Raw genomic sequence first — 19,988 nt, forward strand, 5'->3', positions numbered from 1 at the left:
CTGCTCTTGTGCTTAGTGAATACTAAAGAAGACCATTGTCTCTGTGTTAACTGATTATTTTGTAGAATTCTGTTGAGTATTAAACTTCTGAGAGATGTGCAACTATATTTAACTTTTAGTTTTAAAACATTTTTTTATAAATGATTATGGTAAGTGCCCTTTTTCTCACTTCAGCTCCTGCCCCCCCAAAATGTCTGTGCACGTCCCTGTGTGTAACTCACCATGCACTACTGTTGATGCAGTTAATAGGCTATTGCATTTATAGGTATCACATTTTGCAAAACCTTTCTTATAATTCATGATTTTTGTATCTAAATAGAAAAATGTAAATGATGACTTCCGGTTATGGAGGCGACATAAAAGGCAGAATGCTTTTGAGCTCTCATAATACTCTTTTGAGCTCTCATAATACTCTCATAAAACAACATTATTTGTATGTATATTATAACCTTCAATGTTTAGTTGTACAGTGTTTTAACTCCTGATAAACATCCGAGACGGCCTACAATACAAAACTACCAACTGCCACCCAAAATGGCTGAGGAGAGGAAGAAAGTTGAAACAGCGGGAGCATGTGTCAGCTAACGTTAGCATAGCTAGCAAAGCGCTGCAAGCTAGCACGAGCAGCCTTGACACTGAACTTCCCGTCTGGTTTTTTTAGAGGGATGAAAAAATAAAATGTTTTTCTGAGACATTAGCACGAGTGCATTTATTAAAGAAGCACAGTAGTGCAGATAGTAGGAAATGTACTTGCTTCCTGTGCATTTCTCTCTACTAATATGACTGATATGTTAAAAACATTTAAAGTGGACCTATCATGCTATATTTTAATAATATAGTGTAGGACCATACCTATATAAGGCTTCCATATTAAGATAGAAAGCACTAATATTGGTTTCCGTTATGAGGATGTGTTTGTAGTGAGTCTGTAAGAATAGAAATAATAAAATCTTTGAGCAACATTAAAATGTATCCTAAATTAAGAGGAAGTTGCAACTCTGTGGCCCTATTTTAAACATCACCACTACTTTAATTAGATGAATATAAGCCAAGGTAAGCATGTGATCGAGTATAACAAGATTCTTTGTTTTCTTCTTTAATTTAATCAGCGTCTTGGCAGGCAGCAGCGATGAAGGCCACCCAGAATAATAACTGTAAGTAAAAGCTCTTCGTATCCTTCTCTCCTCTCCACTACACTACAGTTAAGAGCACTTCAAGCTCACACAGCATAAGTCACTTTTATAACACCGGGACTGGTCCAATGTGGGAGTGTGGGGAGCTCTTGTGTAAACTGACATTTATTGCAATTTTTATTTACAAGCTTTAAACTTTACCTTGAGGAGAAGATAAAATTGAAGAAGGTCAAATTTAGATGTCTTCTACAAAGGATTTGATCCACGTTTGCTATATTTTACTTCAGATGTATGGTCTGAGAAAATGATGTGTGTGCTGTGTGATGTAGTTTTCACTAGTGTTGTGCTGGATTGTATAGTAAACCACGATAGAAGAGATCTTGAAAGTGAATGCAGTACAGTTGTCAATTTATTGTCTCCATTTAACTGATGGTTTTCTCTGTTTACTGGGAAAATTGGAAAATTACTCTAAGCAAAAAAAATGTGTATGAATGTAAAATCTGTAGGCAAACTGAAAAAGGTTTGCTATCGGAGGCAATCTGGTTTCCATACATAGGATTGTGTCCAGATAGTAGCCCTAGATTTCTTACACTACTTTCTTTGACTGACTACTTATGTAAACTTAATCAAGGTAATTACCTAACCATAATCAACTCACCAAATCAAGTCCGCAAATTTAAAACACATGTTGTGAGTCAGTTTGAATCCTGAGTAGTTTTGACCAATCACGTTTTAGGCAGGTTCTTATTAGGCGCTTTCACACCAAGTACTTTTCACAGGAATAGTTCCCAGACATTAGTTCTCCAGAAATCTTTAGTTCCGGAACTATCTAGTAGATCGGGTTCACACTGGAATAAGTTCCCTGAGGGAGGATTACGCAAATGAAGCCGCTGACGTCACTTCTTCTTCTTCTGCTTTGGGTTTACTGGCAGGCCGCAAACAACTTCACGGCATATACTGCCACCCGAAGTCCCCGGCTGGAAGTCCCCGGAGTTGGGGACTGCCATAAGTTAGTCTCTCTCCGTTGGTGCGCTGGGCTAATGCTAATGCTAATAATGCTAATGCGAGCAAATAAAATGGCGGCAAATTCCCAGGAACTATCGGAACTATTCCTGGGAAAAGTACTCCGGTGTGAAAGCGCCTATTGTATGCAGGTAAACAGTCCCTCTGGAGAGAAAAAGAGGTTGAATGCATTGGCCTTAAAGGTCTCATGTCATGGCCATTTCTACTGATCATAATTCCATTGTTGAGGTATACTAAAATAGATTTATATAACCCAGCCCGAACACACACACACCCGCAGCCTGGCTGGGAGTTTGTGTGTGTGCTCACACACCGACTCACAGCCTCGCCGCGTCACGCCGTCTCAGGGAGGAGAAATCGGCAGAGCTGCAGCTGAGAAAACATTTAGTGTGTGTGTGTGAGGAAGTCCGCGGATTGGACAATTTGGATCAATCCACAGACTTAACGTAACGGCTCCACGGATTGGTCCATTTGGACCAATGGGTCCATTTGGGTATGGGCACGTCACTGTACCCAGGAAGAAAAAGAGAAATCTCCAACGAGGTGTTCTGGGGCAGCATAGACAGGTATTTTCTGTGTTACAGTTTTACTCGCTACAGGGTGTACTTTGAGGGTTTGTGACTTTGCAGACTGTTTACATGCATAAAAAGCTACATAACACACAAGGGGACGGGTAATAACCGGAAAAGCATGACATGGGACCTTTAATGCAATTGCTGGAACCGATGGGCTATTGTCTGACAGTGATTTAGCTTTCTATTAGCCAAATTAGCTTGTAAAACGTCTCTCGTCTCCAAATCAATTCTCAAGTTTCAAGTTGCTAATTGGACTGTAAACAATGAGCAGTGAACGGGAGGGAAGTCTTGGCCCGGATATGCACTGGCTTCAGCGAGAAACCCTAATTACTGTCCCTTGACTGCAGTGGTTATCACTGTCTGACCAATTGGTTACAAGCTTGGTGGGAAATAAACCTGAGGTGGCACTGCAGGATGTTCCAATTGTTGATGCTGTTGAGATATCCGCTGTGGTGTTGCCTTGCAGTGAAAATGTCATTAAAGTTACTAATGGCGCATTTCCACTTTAAGCGTGCCGTGCCGTGCCCGGCCCGTTTTTGGTTGCGTTTCCACTGGGCGTAGTTCCGGCTAGCGGGTACTTTTTCACAGTTTGTCTGGCTCTCCAAAATCGAGGTTATTTCCGGGCCAACAACCGGGCTGAGTATGCTAAACTAGTGAGAGAATCGCTGGCAACTACAACAAAATGAACATATTTGACCAGGATTTAATTGTAATACACATTTCTAAATGATGCCGAAGTAATAACATACTGATACCGGTTAGTAAAAACCATGAATTAATGCTTTGACAAGTCTGCAGACAATTGACGGCAGGCGAAAAACCTTTTAAAATGCGTGTTTTCTGAATGGAGATTGGCTAAGCTAACGTTGTATATGCTCCGACCGTCCACACTCACAACAACGGCCTATACAGACATAAACAAACCAGCTACTGTATTCGCCATGACACAGACAGTCTGTGGTTTGTACTTGTTGAACTTTTGTCTAGTTTCTGAACAGATATGAGGAGCTGTGAGCTTTGAGGGCTAACAGCTAACGGCTGATGTTGGTTTTGTGTTTCGCATTGAAGATGACGTCACGGCTCCGCCTACACTGCGTTACTATAGATACTCCCCCAGTTCCTAAACTGTAATGGAAACGCAGCATAAAGTGAGCCTGGCCTAACAAGGCCTAACGAGGCCTAGCCATACCGTACTAAGCCGAGCGAGGCCCTGCAGTGGAATAGCGCCATAACTGTCCAGTCTGAGAGCATCCTGTGGCTCCTCACTACTATACCATGTGACTGAATGATTTTGAGTGGATCATTATTTACGGTGTGGGGATAAGCATATTGCCCTCCTCTCATCAGCTATCATCTCCTCCGGGCAGACAGGGGCTGAGCCAGCCAAAGCAGCACGGATTGCAAGCCTGCTGTTGACCTACTTACTCTGCTGAACCGACTCTTTGCTCATTTCCACTGTGGAAATAAAATTAGGAGTAATTACACAGCCCGCCTCCCGGTGTTCTGCTAAAGCCGCTACGCTGCTTGATGGACTGAGCATCGCTGGCACTAAAAAGGTCAAGGACGGTTATTAGAAATAATCACACACTTATTCTGTTAATGGGGGGAGAAGGTGAGGACAGTGACCTCGTTCATATTACCTACTTGCTGCTCTAGTCTGGAAATGTGATACTGTGATCCTTACTTCTGCCTTCTTTATATTCTACTTATGTAGCTGTGCTTCCTTGTTCGGATCCAAGAATAATGTTCAGACCACAGAGGAGTTACCGATGAACTCTGATACAACACCACACACTCATAGATAACACTGTGAGCATGCTGCTGGAGAAGCTGCTGCTGAGATTAAATGGCTAATCTGCCAGTGCCCTGCTTTGATTCATGTTGGTTTAATATTTGGCAATGAGGGATAGTTATTATTTGAAGGTCACCTATAATGCAAAATCCACGTTTTCATGTCTTTTATACATAAACATGTGTCCCCTCTGTGTAAAGAGATTCTGAAAGTTTCAAAAAAAAGATTCACTCACTTTTTGTCCTGATCCATTTACTGTATAAAAAAACTGTGTGAAAATGAGCTGATCAGATTTTGGCCACTTGATGATGTCATAGCGATTTTTTGGCTTGTGTAACCATTAGCCAATAACCAACCCACTTTATCACCTGAATCTCCTCCCTGGGAGAGGCAACTTATTTTCATTTTAAGTACTTTTGAAACAGGGCTGAAACAGAGGGGATTATGGAATGCTACAATGGGTGATCTGTTTGGTATTTCGAGCCAAACAATCAGAGACATGTTTTCTATATATCTGAGACCTATAATATATTGATGAAAAACAGTATAATAGGGGACCTTTAATGTGTAACTAATTGAAATACTCAAACTAGAAGATAATTCTTTGGTAAGATCTATAGATATATAGACAGATTTTAAGATACAAATCATTTAGTCTGTTTATCAAATATGCATTGTTTTGGATTAAACTACCCAATAATTGTGTACTTATTTGTCTTTATTTTTATTCAATTACTAATGTGTTATTTTCTACTCTACATTTAAGAAGTTAGTTTACTCAGAAGGCAACCCAGATTCTGGTCCAAACTCTTGTAATCTCATGTCCGACAACGGCCACTCCCTTTTGGCTGGTCCACACGCAAGTGCCATCCGATCTCTACAGCTTATGCAGAATGCAAAAAACCTGACCAGTCTTCAACTTAAAAAACACACTCCTCCACTCCTCCACTCCCTTCACTGGTTATCAGTAGCTGCCTGAATCCGCTTCAAGACACGGGTACTGGCCTGCCTTGCTCTGGTACTAGCCTCCAGCATGTGCACTTCCCTTTGCATCAGCCAATCGGTTTGCTATCTTGGCTTTACAACAGTGACACAAGCTCCCCTTAGAGATCAGAGATCCCCTTCAGGTTTAGTCTACACATCTTCCATTCATTGCAAAATAAATTAAAGATATGTTGTTGTACTTAAGAGGTTTAGTTCATTTGAAACTAATGCACCAGCACTTAAAATGGTTAGGTTTATTTGAAGCTAATGTACCTACAGGGTCCTTGCTGTTCTGAGTCGGTCTCATCATGGTTCATTGATTGCACTTTTAAAAAGCATCAGCTTAATGCAATATATGTTTAAGGTTGTGTCTCCATGATCCATCCCAAACAAAGAAGAGTGGACTCTCACTCAATTGTCCCTACAGGTTCCCTTATGCCGCAGTTCCACTACAGCGCGGAGCTCGCTTTAAGCGTGCCGTGTCGTGCCGTACCCGTTTTTGGTTGCGCTTCCACTAGGCCTAGTTACGGCCCGGCCCGGCCCGACAAAATTGTGGTTCTATCGGGGCCAACAAACAGGGCTGAGTCGGGCTGAGTATGCTAAACTAGAGAGAGGAGCGCTGGCAAGAGGGCTAGAACTACAACAAGATGGACATATTTGACCGTGATTTAATTGTAATACACGTTTCAAAATGATGCCGAAGTAACAACATACTGATACCGGTTAGTAAAAACCATGAATTAATGCTTTGTCAAGTCTGCAGACAGATGGCAGGCGAAAAACCTTTTAAAATGCGTGTTTTCTAAATGGAGATTGGCTAAGCTAACGCAGTATATGCTCTGACCGTCCACACTCACAACAACGGCCTATACAGACATAAATAAAGCAGCGACTGTATTCACCATGACACAGGCAGTCTGTGGTTTGTACTTGTTTAACTTTTGTCGAGTTTCTGAACATATATAAGGAGCTGTGAGCTCTGAGTGCTAACAGCTAACGGCTGTGTTGTGTTTCTGGAGTTCTCATTGAAGATGACGTCACGGCTCCGCCTACACTGCGTTACTATAGTAACTACCCCAGTTCCTAAACTGTAATGGAAGCGCAGCATGAAGTGAGTCGGCCCTGTTAAGGCCCAAAACGGCCAAGCCGTACCGAGCCGTACCGAGTGTGGCCGAGGCCGACCGTGTAGTGGAAATGCGCCATTACAGTCAACATGGTGGCCAAGATAACAAAAACAGGAAATTACTCATCTTTGTGACTTACTTCAGTGTATCATTACATATCAGGTATGGAATCAATCTACAGAACTTGTTTAAAACTTACAATAAGTCATTTTTTCCCAAAACTGTGAATCACCACTACCTTGAGTGTAGCCATAAATAAGCACAAGTAGTATGCAAGATTAGCTGTGGACAGACAGGCACCGACACATACAGTATACAGACACACAAGCAAACGCATGGTCTCCGCCAGGCTAACCCGGAGAAGAGATAATAATATGATATAACTTATAAGAACAAATCCATTCTACATAATGCATAGTCTTCAGTCTCAGTGGTTGAGACATGCAAGTTAGCTTGGCATGCTTTTAGCTGTTCTTGTTAGCCAATCGTCACATTGCCCTTTCTCTGCCTGCTAAGGCTTTGGTCGCTTGTGTTCAGACCATGGATGTATAAAGAGAACTGGAACAGCATAACCCCGTTCATTCCTATGAAAGTTGGCGGCCAAAAACAAAAACAAAATGGTTCGAATTTACCCCGATCTTGGCCAATGGAGCATGCGTATTGCATCACAGCCAAACTTGGCTCAGTCAAATTAATGGAGAGAGAAAAAAACTCTAGATCGGCTTTTAGAGAATTTTAAACAAGGGCTATAAAAGTGTCCATCCGCGGTAGTTGATTTAGTTAAAATATCTGCTGATTTACACACGTCTCTTTCCCAGTGTATGTCAATTGAAAAAAGTGTCCAATGACATCACAAAGTGATGCAGAAGTTGTAGTTCCACCGTTTGGCCACTATGCAAATCTGCTTCAACGTCGGGCGCACTCCCTGGGGGCTTGGTTCAGACTTACTTGTCCTGTGTAGGCGAAGTCCAAAGCGTGCTTCAGTCCAACGCTGGTCACTCCTTGCAGAGTTACTTCGTCTGCCTCACTCTCCACCATACACAAGCTGAACATAGCCTGATGAAACACAAACATGGAGATTAGCCGAGGGAGACATGGCATTAAAAAGATGACCAATAATCACAGCAATTGAAGGTAAATCCAATCCAGCTTTGTTTTTCTCTCTCTAATGTTCACTCTGTAGGCCGATCATATCATATTTGTGAGCTGTTACCGCATTAACAGGAAGATAAATCGTTTTTGCGTTCTGAAAAAAACGCATCACAGTCAATCATAGCGTGCCAGACGCAACATCCTAGAGCCCTTCTGTATTGATTCTCCTGCCTTGGCCCCGGAGGTCAGCAGAAATAAATAGCACAACCAGTACTTTCTCTTAGACAGCCTTTCTATCTTTCTGTCCCTCTGTCACGAACACACACACACACGTGCCTGCCACACTCAGCGCACACAGCGTCTGCAGTGTGTCCCCGCTGTGTGTGAGTCCAGCTTGCTGCACGCTAATCAAAGGTATTGACCGGTGTCACACCATGAGGGGACGACAGAGCCATTGATCAGCAGCAGCAGCATGGAGGGGAGAGGGAAAGGAGGGTCAACTGTAGCCAAGATCAACTCAACCTGCCTTCTATGAGAGACAGCCGTGTTGCCAAGCTTTATAAGGGTTAGAGTTTAGATTTATTTTCCACAAGATGGAATATAAAAAAGTGAATTTACTCTAATTATGTTCAATTATTAGGTACCTGAGTACTTCTCTCTTTTCATGCCACTTACTCTTTACTCTTTTACGAGTTAAGATTTTAAGAGATTAATTATAAGGTACATTTTCAAAGGATATTTTCATGTTTCCAACAACTCAAATGATGTGGTTTTGGTTTGTGGCAGTGGTTTTCCTTTTAAAAAAGGGCCCTATTATGCTTTTCAGGGCTGTGTTATATAGGTTTCCATGCATGTAAATGGTCTGCAAAGGCTAAAATCCCCAAATCCCACACACTCCCCCCCCCCCCCCTACCTGAAACGTAGTGACATCAATATGTTTCACTCGTGCTTCTATTGGCTGGTACTCCAATCCATTGTATGTTATAGATTAAGGCCCCGCTCACACGGGACCGTTTGCGTTTATGCACAGTATGCGTATTCAAAAAAGTCTTCCGTTCACATGCATTCGTTTCATTTAACGTGTCTGTTCAAACGAGGCCGCTGGAAACGCTGTAGTACATATGCCGGGATTGTAAGTGGCGCTGTAACTTCCGCCAAAATACACCAAAAGCAGCGAAGAAGAGCAGCCCCAGCAGCCCCCGCCGCAATGTTGCCATGGCTACCCTTCTGTTCATGCCCCGCCGTGTATTTGGCAACATGTAGTTCATGTAATTCTCCATGTCCACTTGTTGCTGATGGTTGTGGTAGAGGAGCTGTATATTTTTGCACTAATATCTGTAGCATGGTCAGTAGCAGTAGCACTAGCAGTAGCTACTGACAGGAGGAAGTGTGTGTGGTGATTGCTGGTATTCAGCGGGATATAGTAATTTCCTCAGCATATGGATAAATGCTACGGGGAAGTTAACTGAAAGAAACCGAATCTGTGGATATTGCATCGACCGACGTCTCCGTGGAGAGGACCCGCTCAGAAAAGAGATATTCTCTACAAACACCGGGTGAGATCCTCCTTTGTCAATATAATGGATCAATGCATGAAATCTGACTCTGTTTATTTTGTTTAAGGAGTATATTGGGCGTTAACTATTCTGGTTTGCCTTTTATAATATTATTTCATTCAAGAACCCCTTGTGCGTTTAATTAACACAGCTATTTTTGATAGTTGCTACAGCAATGAGCAGGAGAGGTGCTATTTTTTTTTTTTTTCGCTATTTTTTCAGGAATTATTCGTATAGAGGTGATTACACGGACTCGGTTGACCCCCCAGAGCGTTTCGTTTGCAAATCTATCCACCTTGGGACCCGTTATCGTTTGTGGGGTCAGTTTCTATCGGCCTCGTGTAAATAATAGGGCTATACGCACGCGAAACTATGCAGATACAAGCAGTTTTCTCCTCGTGTAAACGGCGCCTAAGAGGTAGGACATCTCTACGCAATTGACCAATCACAACAGAGCCAACCAGCTACCCAATCAGAACAGACTGGGCTCTGGTTTCAGACAGAGGGTGAAAAGAGGTGCTGCAGCACAGGCTGTATGAGAAAAATAAAAAGCTTTCTGAACATTAAAGCATGGAGACATGTCACAAGAGAGACACTACATACAACTATGAACCTGAACATTTGCAGAATATGTCCTCTTTGATTACTTTAATATATTTCATAATAAATACATCATTTTCAGGTTTGGACTGTGTTTTGGCTTTAAAAAAAAAAGTGTGAATGTGTCACTTTGCCCTCTGTGTAATTTGAATAGCATCTCTCAGTATTTTCAGAGTGAGTTTGAACAAAGCAATCGGTCTTATGTTTATAAATCTTATTTTATCTTTTATTGCAAATTCTTATTTTTTATATTATATAATACATTTTATTTTATTTAGCTTATTGTGGAATTCATTCTATAATGGAACAACTGTCACGAAAACCAATTTCCCCCTGGGGTTATCTCTGGTTTTGATTTGGATTCTGATAACATAACAGTCAGTACATTCTCCTGATCATACTTACATACTTTCACATACTTTACATTTTCCTTGTTATAGTATTTGCACTGTGTGGTTTCAGTACTTTTAATAAAGTAGGCTACGACTCTTCTCCTCTGGCTTGTAATGGGGAAAGAAAATTCAAAAAGCTTTCAAAAACAAACCCAGCTGCTGTAGAGAGTTTCTTTCCCCACAGTTCCTTTGCCTCAGGTTAGTGATTTAACTAACTTGCATTTTCACATATCTTTTTAATCGCAGTAGCAGTTTGTAGCGCAGTTTGTAACGCAGTCACTCCACGCTATCTCTGCTCAGAGACAGTGTGTAACAGCGTTAGAAGCTTGGCAGGGCCTCAGGCTGGCCAGTTATCGCAGGATCTCTTTGTCATGAAAACGACATTCACTCCTCCAGAAACTCCTCCAAATCTCCATGATTCATAGCACCCATGAACTTTAACAAAGCAACAACCCCCTTCCCTCGGGGATGGCCCCTCTTTATTGCAAGGGTGATGTGTGAGGCAGGGTCAACTCGAGGCAATGCTCAGTTTTGACCAAAGCCTGCACATCTCTCCTCGGCCTTGTTGATTCACCAGTGCGCTAATTAAAGATCCAATGGTCCATTGAGCACATGGCCTGTGGATAAACCTGGGGTGTGACGGGAGCTTAGCTGTGGTCAATGTGTACATGAGGAAGTCAAAAAAGGAGAGCGCATGTGATGGAGAAACTGCTTGATGTGTCAGTGTGTGAGCTCAGAGGGTGAATGAGGGCACCATGAGGGTGTTCACAGAGTTGCCCGCCTCCAGCGCGCACGCTCCTGACCTTGGCGGAGGAGCTGAGGGAGCGCTGGTGATGACGGATGGCTCCTTGGACTTGGGATATGGATTGAGCGCAGAGACACTTTGAGCCTGAGAGCCTGAGAGCCCCGCGCGCTGCAGTCCTCTCACATGGTGCTGCAGTGGGGGTGCAGCGCCGCAGTTAGCCTGACCTGCCAACGCAATTTATGTGTGTACTAGGGAGGACGTGTGACTCGCCATGATACATTACAACATTCAGGGAGGTTGCTTTCATGTCTGGGTGAAATATTTTTTACTCTAAGGGCGTGTGGCTATTTACAGGCAGGTTTCTTCAAATAAAATCCTGACATAGTACATGAAAAACCTTTCAGATAAAAGGGTTCTGACCAAAGCTGCTGCTGCTTCTATTTTGTCCCGTAGCATAAAAATCTGAGTTCACAAGGGTTTGAAGTGTATACAAATAAAATATGAGTTGTATCTAAAATATAATGTAAGTGGTTCCCCCAAACATCTTTTTGACAATGTGATAAAAGACTAGATAGCCAATATAAGTGTGAGTGTTTCAAAGTGGTGTCACTATGTCATGGAAGTAAACAAAGGAGTCCAATGGATGTGTTTTAGGTAGGGGGGAGTGTGTGGGAGAGAAACTCCCTCTGGAGGGAACACAGGGATTTTAGCCTTTGCAGACCGTTTACATGAACAAAAACCTATAACACTCTACAAGAAAGGGAAACCACCAAAAAGCATAACAGGGCCCCTAAAAAGGGATTATTGCTATGACAACAGCTTCAGATAACTCTAGGATGCTTTAAAAAAGTGGAAGGTACAAGGGTTGTGTGAAATCATCAACAAACACATTTAGATGACTTAATTATCCATGTGCAGAACCAGGGCTTGTTATATCTCTCACAGGCTCCGCCCTCTACTGGACTCTATGGGTACTACCCTCTCATGCAAGCATTCACCTACTGAGATTTCTATAGACGTAGCCGGCCCCGGGGCGGGCTTACCTGAATGCGTGCGCATCTCACTTCCGTATAAAAGGAGGCCTCGCCTCCTGACCACTGATCACTATCCTTTACTCTTCAGCGAGCGGAGGTGATAGCCTAGCACTGAGTCCGAGACGTACAAATTGGGAGAAAGGAAGTAGAAAGAGATATTGTTGTGAAAATGGAGCCACTCCTGGAGCATCGCAGTTGCCCGTCGTGCCCTGGACTGATTGCGGGAGCAGACCCGCATCGCCAATGTTTCCAGTGCCTGGGACAGGATCACGCTGAGCAGGGAGCGGGCCAGACACCGACCTGTGTTTCCTGCTGCTCGATCCCGATGCTAAACCGCCGGCATCGTGCGGAGTACTTCTCAAGGAAGTTCGGCCCGCAGGTGCACGGAGAGGAAGAGGATGTGGACCTCGAGGTGGTGGACATGGACGACCTGGAGGACGTGCCGTTTGAATTCGTCCTTCCGAGGGACCGAGTGGTCGACTTCGCGGAGGAGGATGACGACATCTCCTTGTCCGACACCCCCGGGTCCGAAAGCCAGGAGGGCCCATCACTCAGGTCTGCGCGACTGGACTTCCCAGCGGTGATGACCCAGGCAGCGGAGCGTGTAGGCTTACCGCTCCCCCCACCGCTGCCACCGAGGCCTGTAAGCCGCCTTAGGCAGGGGTTTTACGGCCCGGTGCTTCCGGCGCAGCCGGCTTTCGTCTCGCCCCCGTTGCCAGACATCTGGCAGTGTGTGGAGGCGACATGGCGGCGTCCATTGAAGACGAAGGCCGCCATAGCATCCATGTCGGGCATTATCAGGGTGCAGGGCCGATCAGACACGGGGTGTTCTGGCGTGCCCCCCCTCAACGAGAGCCTGGCGGCCCATCTGTTGCCACGATCAGCTGGTTGGGCGGAGGGGAAAAAACCTCTGCCCCCGCTGCCGCGGGACCGGGAAGCCTTGGAATATTTAGATAAAATGTTCAGGCTCGGTTCACAGATGGCGGCTGCGGCTAATAATCTGGGTGTGTTGGGCGTCTCCTTGATTACTCCTCGAGCAGACGCCCCCGCTCTCCCGTCTCAGGACGGGGATGATTATCCGGACCGCTGCATAGGTCAGATGAATAATCTGATCCATGGAGTGGCCACCGCAGCCGGGCGGGTGATGTCCTTAGCCACAGTGGCGTCTCGTCATGTGTGGCTGGGACTCACCGCGCTGCCCAAAAAAGACCGAGCAGATCTCCTTGGAGCCCCCGTTTCCGCGGAAGGGCTCTTTGGGTCTATAGCCTCGGTCACCCAGCGTTTCAGCCGTCTGGAGGAAGAGAGGCTGCAGCTTAGCCGCATGTTGCCGCTAGCTTCTCCCCAGGTGTCACAGCGTCCTCCGCGGGCGGCGGAACGCAGCGCAACGGTGAGACGGAGGGAGAGATGCCGGTACGAAGGTCCCGTGTCGGTAGCACCCTCCGCTTCTTCAACCAACCCCGTGGGGCCAGCGTACCGGCACTCACGGGGGCGGGCTGCCCGGCCACGGCAGTCTCAGCAGCAGCAGAGAACCGCCGGGTGGGGAGCTCCGCCAAAACGCAGCTGACTGGCGGAGGGAGGAAGCGTCTCATCGGGTCTCTCCACCCAGGACGCTAGGGTGAATCCCACCTCCTCCCTGTTCAATGCCCAGGTCCCTTTTATTAGGAAAACTAATAAAGAAAGAGGTGATCTGTATCCAAGTCTGAGTGTCATTTGTTTTCACAACCCTGCACTCACACACTTTGTTGACTGTACATATTCCCCACTCGCTACCCCGGTTGTTGCTCCTGTAAAGGAGATAGCTAGTGGGCATGCGCAGATGAGAGAGATAAACCGCAGGAAGTGCTATAGTAGCGCTATGCGGGTACAGGGGCTTGCTAGTCGGCGCATTATGGTTAGGGAACACACTACGCCTAGAATAAAGGCTCCAAATAATACAGTTTACCGTAGTGGTAAAAGCTGCATTATGGCGGAGCTCGCGCTCTCTCAAGAGCCCATGGTGTGTTCAGGGACCTCAGGTGAACACATTACGTCAATAAAAACTCTGGTTAATGCTGGTTACCATGGTAATGAGAACAGCGTTAGGGTGGAGCGCGCGCTCACACAAGAGCGCGCGACGGTGTGTTCAGGGACCTCAATAAATAATCGGCCCTTTCTGTGTCGACCCTCCATGGGCAAATCTTCCTTTCACGGGGGATTTTGCGGCGGAACGGGTCACCAGAGAGTATCACAGCTTTATAGCTGCGGCCCCACAGCTAAGGGCTTGTCCATTAACTCAGTTTTATGGGGAATGGAAACTCAGCTGTGTACTGTCAGAGTGGATGGACAGGACGCTGAAACGGGGTTATTCACTCCAGTTTTGCAGCGTCCCACCTCCATTCAGAGGCATGCGAGAGGTAATTCTATCATCCCAAGAGGAGATGGGTTTCCTCTCAACAGAGATTCAGGCTTTGGTGAAGAAACAGGCAGTGTCTGTGGTGCATCCTCAGCAAAAAGAAAGGGGTTTTTATTCCATGTACTTCCTGGTTTCCAAGAAGACAGGGGAATTCAGACCTATTCTAGATTTGCGCAGCCTGAATCTTCACATTTGCCGCAGGAAATTTCACATGTTAACTATCAAACAGTTAATGGGGCTAGTGCAGCCGGGCGATTGGTTCACCACCATCGACCTGAAAGACGCATATTTTCCTGTGGAGATTGTGCCAGAGCACAGGAAATATCTGCGTTTTGCCTTTCAAGGGATAGCCTACGAGTACAACAGACTCCCGTTCGGCTACTCCCTATCCCCACGCACATTCAGCAAATGTGTGGCCACAGCGCTTCAACCGCTGCGCGCCCAGGGCATGAGAGTTTTCTTTTACATAGACGACCTCATAGTCATGGCTGGGTCCCGGGAACAGGCAATGTGTTGCACAGCACAATTGATCACACACCTAACCAAATTAGGCTTTGCGATCAATTGGGGAAAGAGCACCCCCATACCTCACCAACAGGCGTTGTATTTGGGAGTGGTGCTCGATGCAGACGCGCTGCGTGCCACCCTGTCAGAGAACAGGCGTGCATCCCTTCTCAGGGCGGTGCACAGGCTGCGACAGGGGGCAACAGTGACAGCTTTAACTGTCATGCAGACTCTGGGTCTCATGGCGGCTGCTCACGTTGTGGTCCCGTTGTGGTCCCGTTGGGGTTATTGCATACGACCTCATGTCGAGGGGCGGCCCCCTGCCAGGCGAATGGACGCTTCACCCGGAGGTGGTGAAGCAGATCTGGGCCCAGTTCGGGAGAGCGGAAGTGGACCTGTTCGCCAGCCGGCGCAACAGCCACTGTGCCCTGTGGTTTTCCATGGCCCTGAGCGACGACCTGCCCTTGGGGGTGGACGCGTTTGCACACGAGCCATGGCCAAGGAAGCTGCTATACGCCTTTCCACCGCTGCGTCTCATTCTCCCTCTCCTGGGGAGAGTGAGGCGAGTCTGGCAGTCATTCTGGTGGCACCGGATCGCGTCGGGGCTCTGTGGTACTCAGAAATGACACAGATGAAGGTGGGCCAGCCCTGGGCGATCCCCCAGTTCTGGGGGGCGATGTCTCAAGAGGCAGGTGCAATCGGGGCGTTACCCACTCTGGGCCGTCCTCTTCAGGCTTGGCTCCTGAGAGGGACAGGCTGAGACAGGGTGGATTGTCTGACAGCGTTATTCAGTCTATCCAGGCAGCTGGAGCAGAATCCACCACAGCCTGTTACAGGCCAAAGTGGCTGAGATTCCAGCATTGGTGTGAGGAGCGGGGAATAGAGCCCCTATCTTGTGAGTTGGGCTCTATTTTATCCTTCTTACAGTTACTGGTAGACAGAGGCCTTGCTCATTCCACAGTGAAGGTGTATGCAGCAGCCATCTCGTCCTGTCATGAGGGATTCAACGGCAGGTCAGCCTTTAATCAACCACTGATGTTGCGGTTTTTACAGGGGGTCAGGAGGCTGTGCCCAGTAGTGCACGCCTCCGCCCCACAGTGGGACCTGCCGCTGGTGCTCGAGGCTTTGGTCACGGAGCCTTTTGAGCCTCTTGAGCTCTCCTCCCTGAAAGCACTGTCGTGGAAGACAGCATTGCTACTTGCCTTAACGTCAGCCAAAAGAGTGTCCGAGTTAACCGCTCTGTCGGTGCACCCGAGCTGTTTACTGATTCGGGGTGACCAGAGTGGGGCGACACTCAGACCGAACCCCTCCTTTGTGCCCAAGAGCTTAAGGAGTGGTTTCAGGTCGAGGGCTATTCAGTTGGGGGGTTTTAGTCTTCCACCCCATGGTGGGGCTAGAGAAGCTAAATTACACCTCCTCTGCCCGGTGCGCCCATTAGCATATTATGTAGAGCGCACAGCTACCCTGAGACGCACTGAACAGCTGTTTGTGTGCTTCGGGGGCGGGGTGACTGGAAAAGCTCTGTCCAAGAAACGCCTGGCAGGCTGGCTTTGCGAAGCCATTGCACACGCCTACAAGCAGGCAGGGAGAGCCTGTCCCATGGGGGTCCGTGCGCACTCCACACGAGCTGTGGCTGCATCAACAGCCTTATTCAGCGGTGTGAGTGTGGAGGATATATGCACGGCGGCGTCTTGGTCAACGCCAGGCCCCTTCATAAAGTTTTATCTCTTGGATATGTCTGGCTCTTTCTCAGCGTCTGTGCTTGCTGGGGCAACACAGGACTGGTGAGGAGGGGGGGGGCTGTGGGTCAGTGGGCATCTGACCCCCTCCCCGGGCGTAAATGCGCTTACATTTTCTCCGGACCCCTGGAGGGTCGCGGGGTGATGTAATGCGTTTCGGGCCCTTACAGGGCTGAAGGGCTCCCCTCACCTGCCTGGGGGCAGGAGGGGGAGAGCCCTCCATACTATTGTCCCTACACACTCTGCACAGGGTCAGTGGCGGAGTGGGGGGACATAGGGGGCACTTGCGTTCTCCCCGTGCTCTTTAGGGACTCAGGAGGGAGAGTGCATAGTGAACCCATACAGGGCTGCAGACTTTCCCTGTCTGCCTATGGGCAGACGTAGGGGAGTCCTCAGCACTATTTTTGAGCACACTTTTTTGCGAGGCAAGCGCGTCAGGGTGTGCTCTATCGGCCGCAGCCCGGACTTCTCCACGGTTACAACCGAGGGAGAGGTGAGTGAGGCGCAGCGGCTGCTAAAGCCGGTCAGGGACAGTGAGGTGGAACGGTGTGCTGGACGACAGTGCGTGCATACATCGGGGCTCCGCCCACTGTACCCATAGAGTCCAGTAGAGGGCGGAGCCTGTGAGAGATATAACGTCGGGTTACGTATGGTAACCCTTGTTATATTAACACAGGCGGAGCCCTCTACCTTGGGGGCACTGTCTGTCCTATACCGCTCGCTGAAGAGTGGTGTAGGATAGTGGTCAGGAGGCGAGGCCTCCTTTTATACGGAAGTGAGATGCGCACGCATTCAGGTAAGCCCGCCCCGGGGACGGCTACGTCTATAGAAATCTCAGTAGGTGAATGCTTGCATGAGAGGGTAGTACCCATAGAGTCCAGTAGAGGGCTCCGCCTGTGTTAATATAACAAGGGTTACCATACGTAACCCGACGTTCTTTCTATGGGAAACAAGTGTATTTGACTGTTTCAATATTACAACAAATAGATAACATTTGCAAACCATAGATAACTTTAATCCAACATCACTCCTAATGGTTTTCAAGCACATGTTGTTTATTTAATGCTACAAATAAAACAAGTTTGTATAAAATATGTATTCATTATATAGTTTAGTTTGTGTGTTCCAAAATATATGAAGGGAAAATCCACACAATTTCATTTTGGGATGGGGCACTAAATGTGGTACTGAATGTCTTTCCACTTGGTCATATTACACAAAATAACCCACTTGTGGATTGATTTACATTATAACATTAACAAATCAAGCTTCACTATAAGTCTCTGAGGACTGATCAGCTGCAAGTGATATGGCAGAAATACTCTAAAGTCAAGAAAATACAGACAAAAGCATTGTTTCTCATGCACTGGTACATCTTGAGATTTTGTTATAATAGAAACAAATCATTATCTCAATGTATCTAATCAATCAGGGAAGTTTTATGGAGTCTATTCGTTACATGTTTGACCCCATAGAATTATCTTCATAAATAGGTTAACAATAACAGAGTTCTATGTGGTACATACATCGTCTCCAAGACAATAATAGCTTTTGATAGTTCTGTCCTGCCTGCAGAGCTAGCAGAACAATATTTCTCTTCAGGAAAAGCAAAGAAAGATCCAGTATGTGTGTGTCTGTGTGTGTGTGTGTGTGTCTGGTGTGTCTGTGTGTGTCTGTGTGTGTGTGTGTGTGTGTGTGTGTGTGTGTGTGTGTGTGTGTGTGTGTGTGTGTGTGTGTGTGTGTGTGTGTGTGTGTGTGTGTGACTGATTTGTCCGAAAACTCCCCCGAGGAGACATCCAGACATCTTAGCAATGTGACGGCATCGGAAGAGGCAGCTGACACATTCAGGACGAGTCCCAGGTAAACAACTCACGCTTGGTCAGGTATTTGATTACGATCACTCGTGTCCCCTGGCTAAGATAATGTGTTATAATCACTGCTACGTGATAAACCAGCAGACCCAGAGACAGAGAGAAAACAGGCACTGTTCACGACACAGGGCTACTTCACCTCCTCTGTAAATGAGCTAAATGAAACCCATGTGGAGTCAGATGACAAACTGATGATAATGCTGTTAAGCCTTGACAGGGGAACAAGAGAACGAAGTGAGTTTTATTGCTTACTGTAACAGGCTGATGCAATAATCTGAGGGCTGGAACAACAATGTTGTTCGCTGCTCAGCTGGGACTTGAAATAGCGGCGTTGAACAAAAGTAGAACAAAAGTAAAGAGGATGAAGAAAAGGAGGAGAGGAGTGTGACTCGCCCACCCTAGTGAAAACAACCTACACACATACACAGACAAGTAATCCCTAAGAAATGTGGACATATTTAATCTGCCTCTCATTTTCAAGAGGGATTCATTTGTTCTACTTCCTGATCTGCTCAGTGTCCCTAAATCAAATCTCATCTGTGCCCTTTATCCCGTGCGGCCCATCTCAGCAAATCTCTGGCAGTTTGGCTGTGTGACAGCAGGAGTCTACATACCGCTACCTCTGTGCTATCACTTGAATCAGACTGAAATCTCAGCAAGGGACCAGCAAACACTGGAGACTGATTACTCTCATTGTTTCAAATGTTAAAGTGGTGTTCCTCCAAGACATTTGCTTGGCAGCAAAGCAGAGGCTCTTGAAACAGCCTTTAGAACATTGTGGGAGCATAAAGTCCTCCGTTAATAATCTGTGCTAATAGAGTTAGATGGGTAAAACAGGTTTTCTGGCAGTTTCAACAATCTAACAGCTCTGAAGATGGTTATGCAACATGTTACTGTCACCTCTATCACATCAGCAGCAATCTACACTGCCAATGCCAAACATAGGAGATGTGTATTAAAGGAGGACATATTATGCTACATTTTAGGTTCATATTTGCTTTAATGTTCAAAATCCCCTTTATTTGTCTCATACTGCCTGTGTTGCAGCACCTCTTTTCACCCTCTGTCTGAAACCAGAGCCCAGTCTGCTCTGATTGGTTAGCTGGCTGGCTCTGTTGTGATTGGTCAACCGCTTAGAGATGTGTTGCCCCTTAAGACTGTCACATACAGTGTGTTGAGGCGCTAGCCCAGAGAAGCGTGAGTGTTACGTAGTTATGTCACTATGTTACAGAAATAAACAAAGGAGTAATAGGGCCTCTTTAATAACAAACCGTCAAAATCTTACTGTTCAAAAGTACCCGTATCTGACCCCACAGATCATAAGCCCTTGCATTTTCCTAAAGCCCCGCCTCAAATCCACAGCATCAGGGCAAGTCTGGGCTCAGTCAAATAAAGAAGAGGTAAAATAACTCTAAAACTACACTTCCTGGGG

General features: G+C 46.3%; 1 protein-coding gene across 1 annotated transcript in view; it reads right to left on the reverse strand.

Moving 5' to 3' along the window:
- Positions 1 to 19,988, reverse strand: part of klhl32 (kelch-like family member 32) — a 60,060-nt gene that overhangs the window by 19,785 nt on the left and 20,287 nt on the right. The window contains exon 4 of the mRNA XM_034127339.1: positions 7,580 to 7,687. Coding sequence (XP_033983230.1) covers positions 7,580 to 7,687 — 108 coding nt within the window. The remainder of the gene's footprint in view (positions 1 to 7,579; positions 7,688 to 19,988) is intronic.

Source organism: Trematomus bernacchii, unplaced genomic scaffold, assembly GCF_902827165.1.
Source record: "Trematomus bernacchii unplaced genomic scaffold, fTreBer1.1, whole genome shotgun sequence".
Taxonomy (NCBI): Eukaryota; Metazoa; Chordata; class Actinopteri; order Perciformes; family Nototheniidae; genus Trematomus; species Trematomus bernacchii.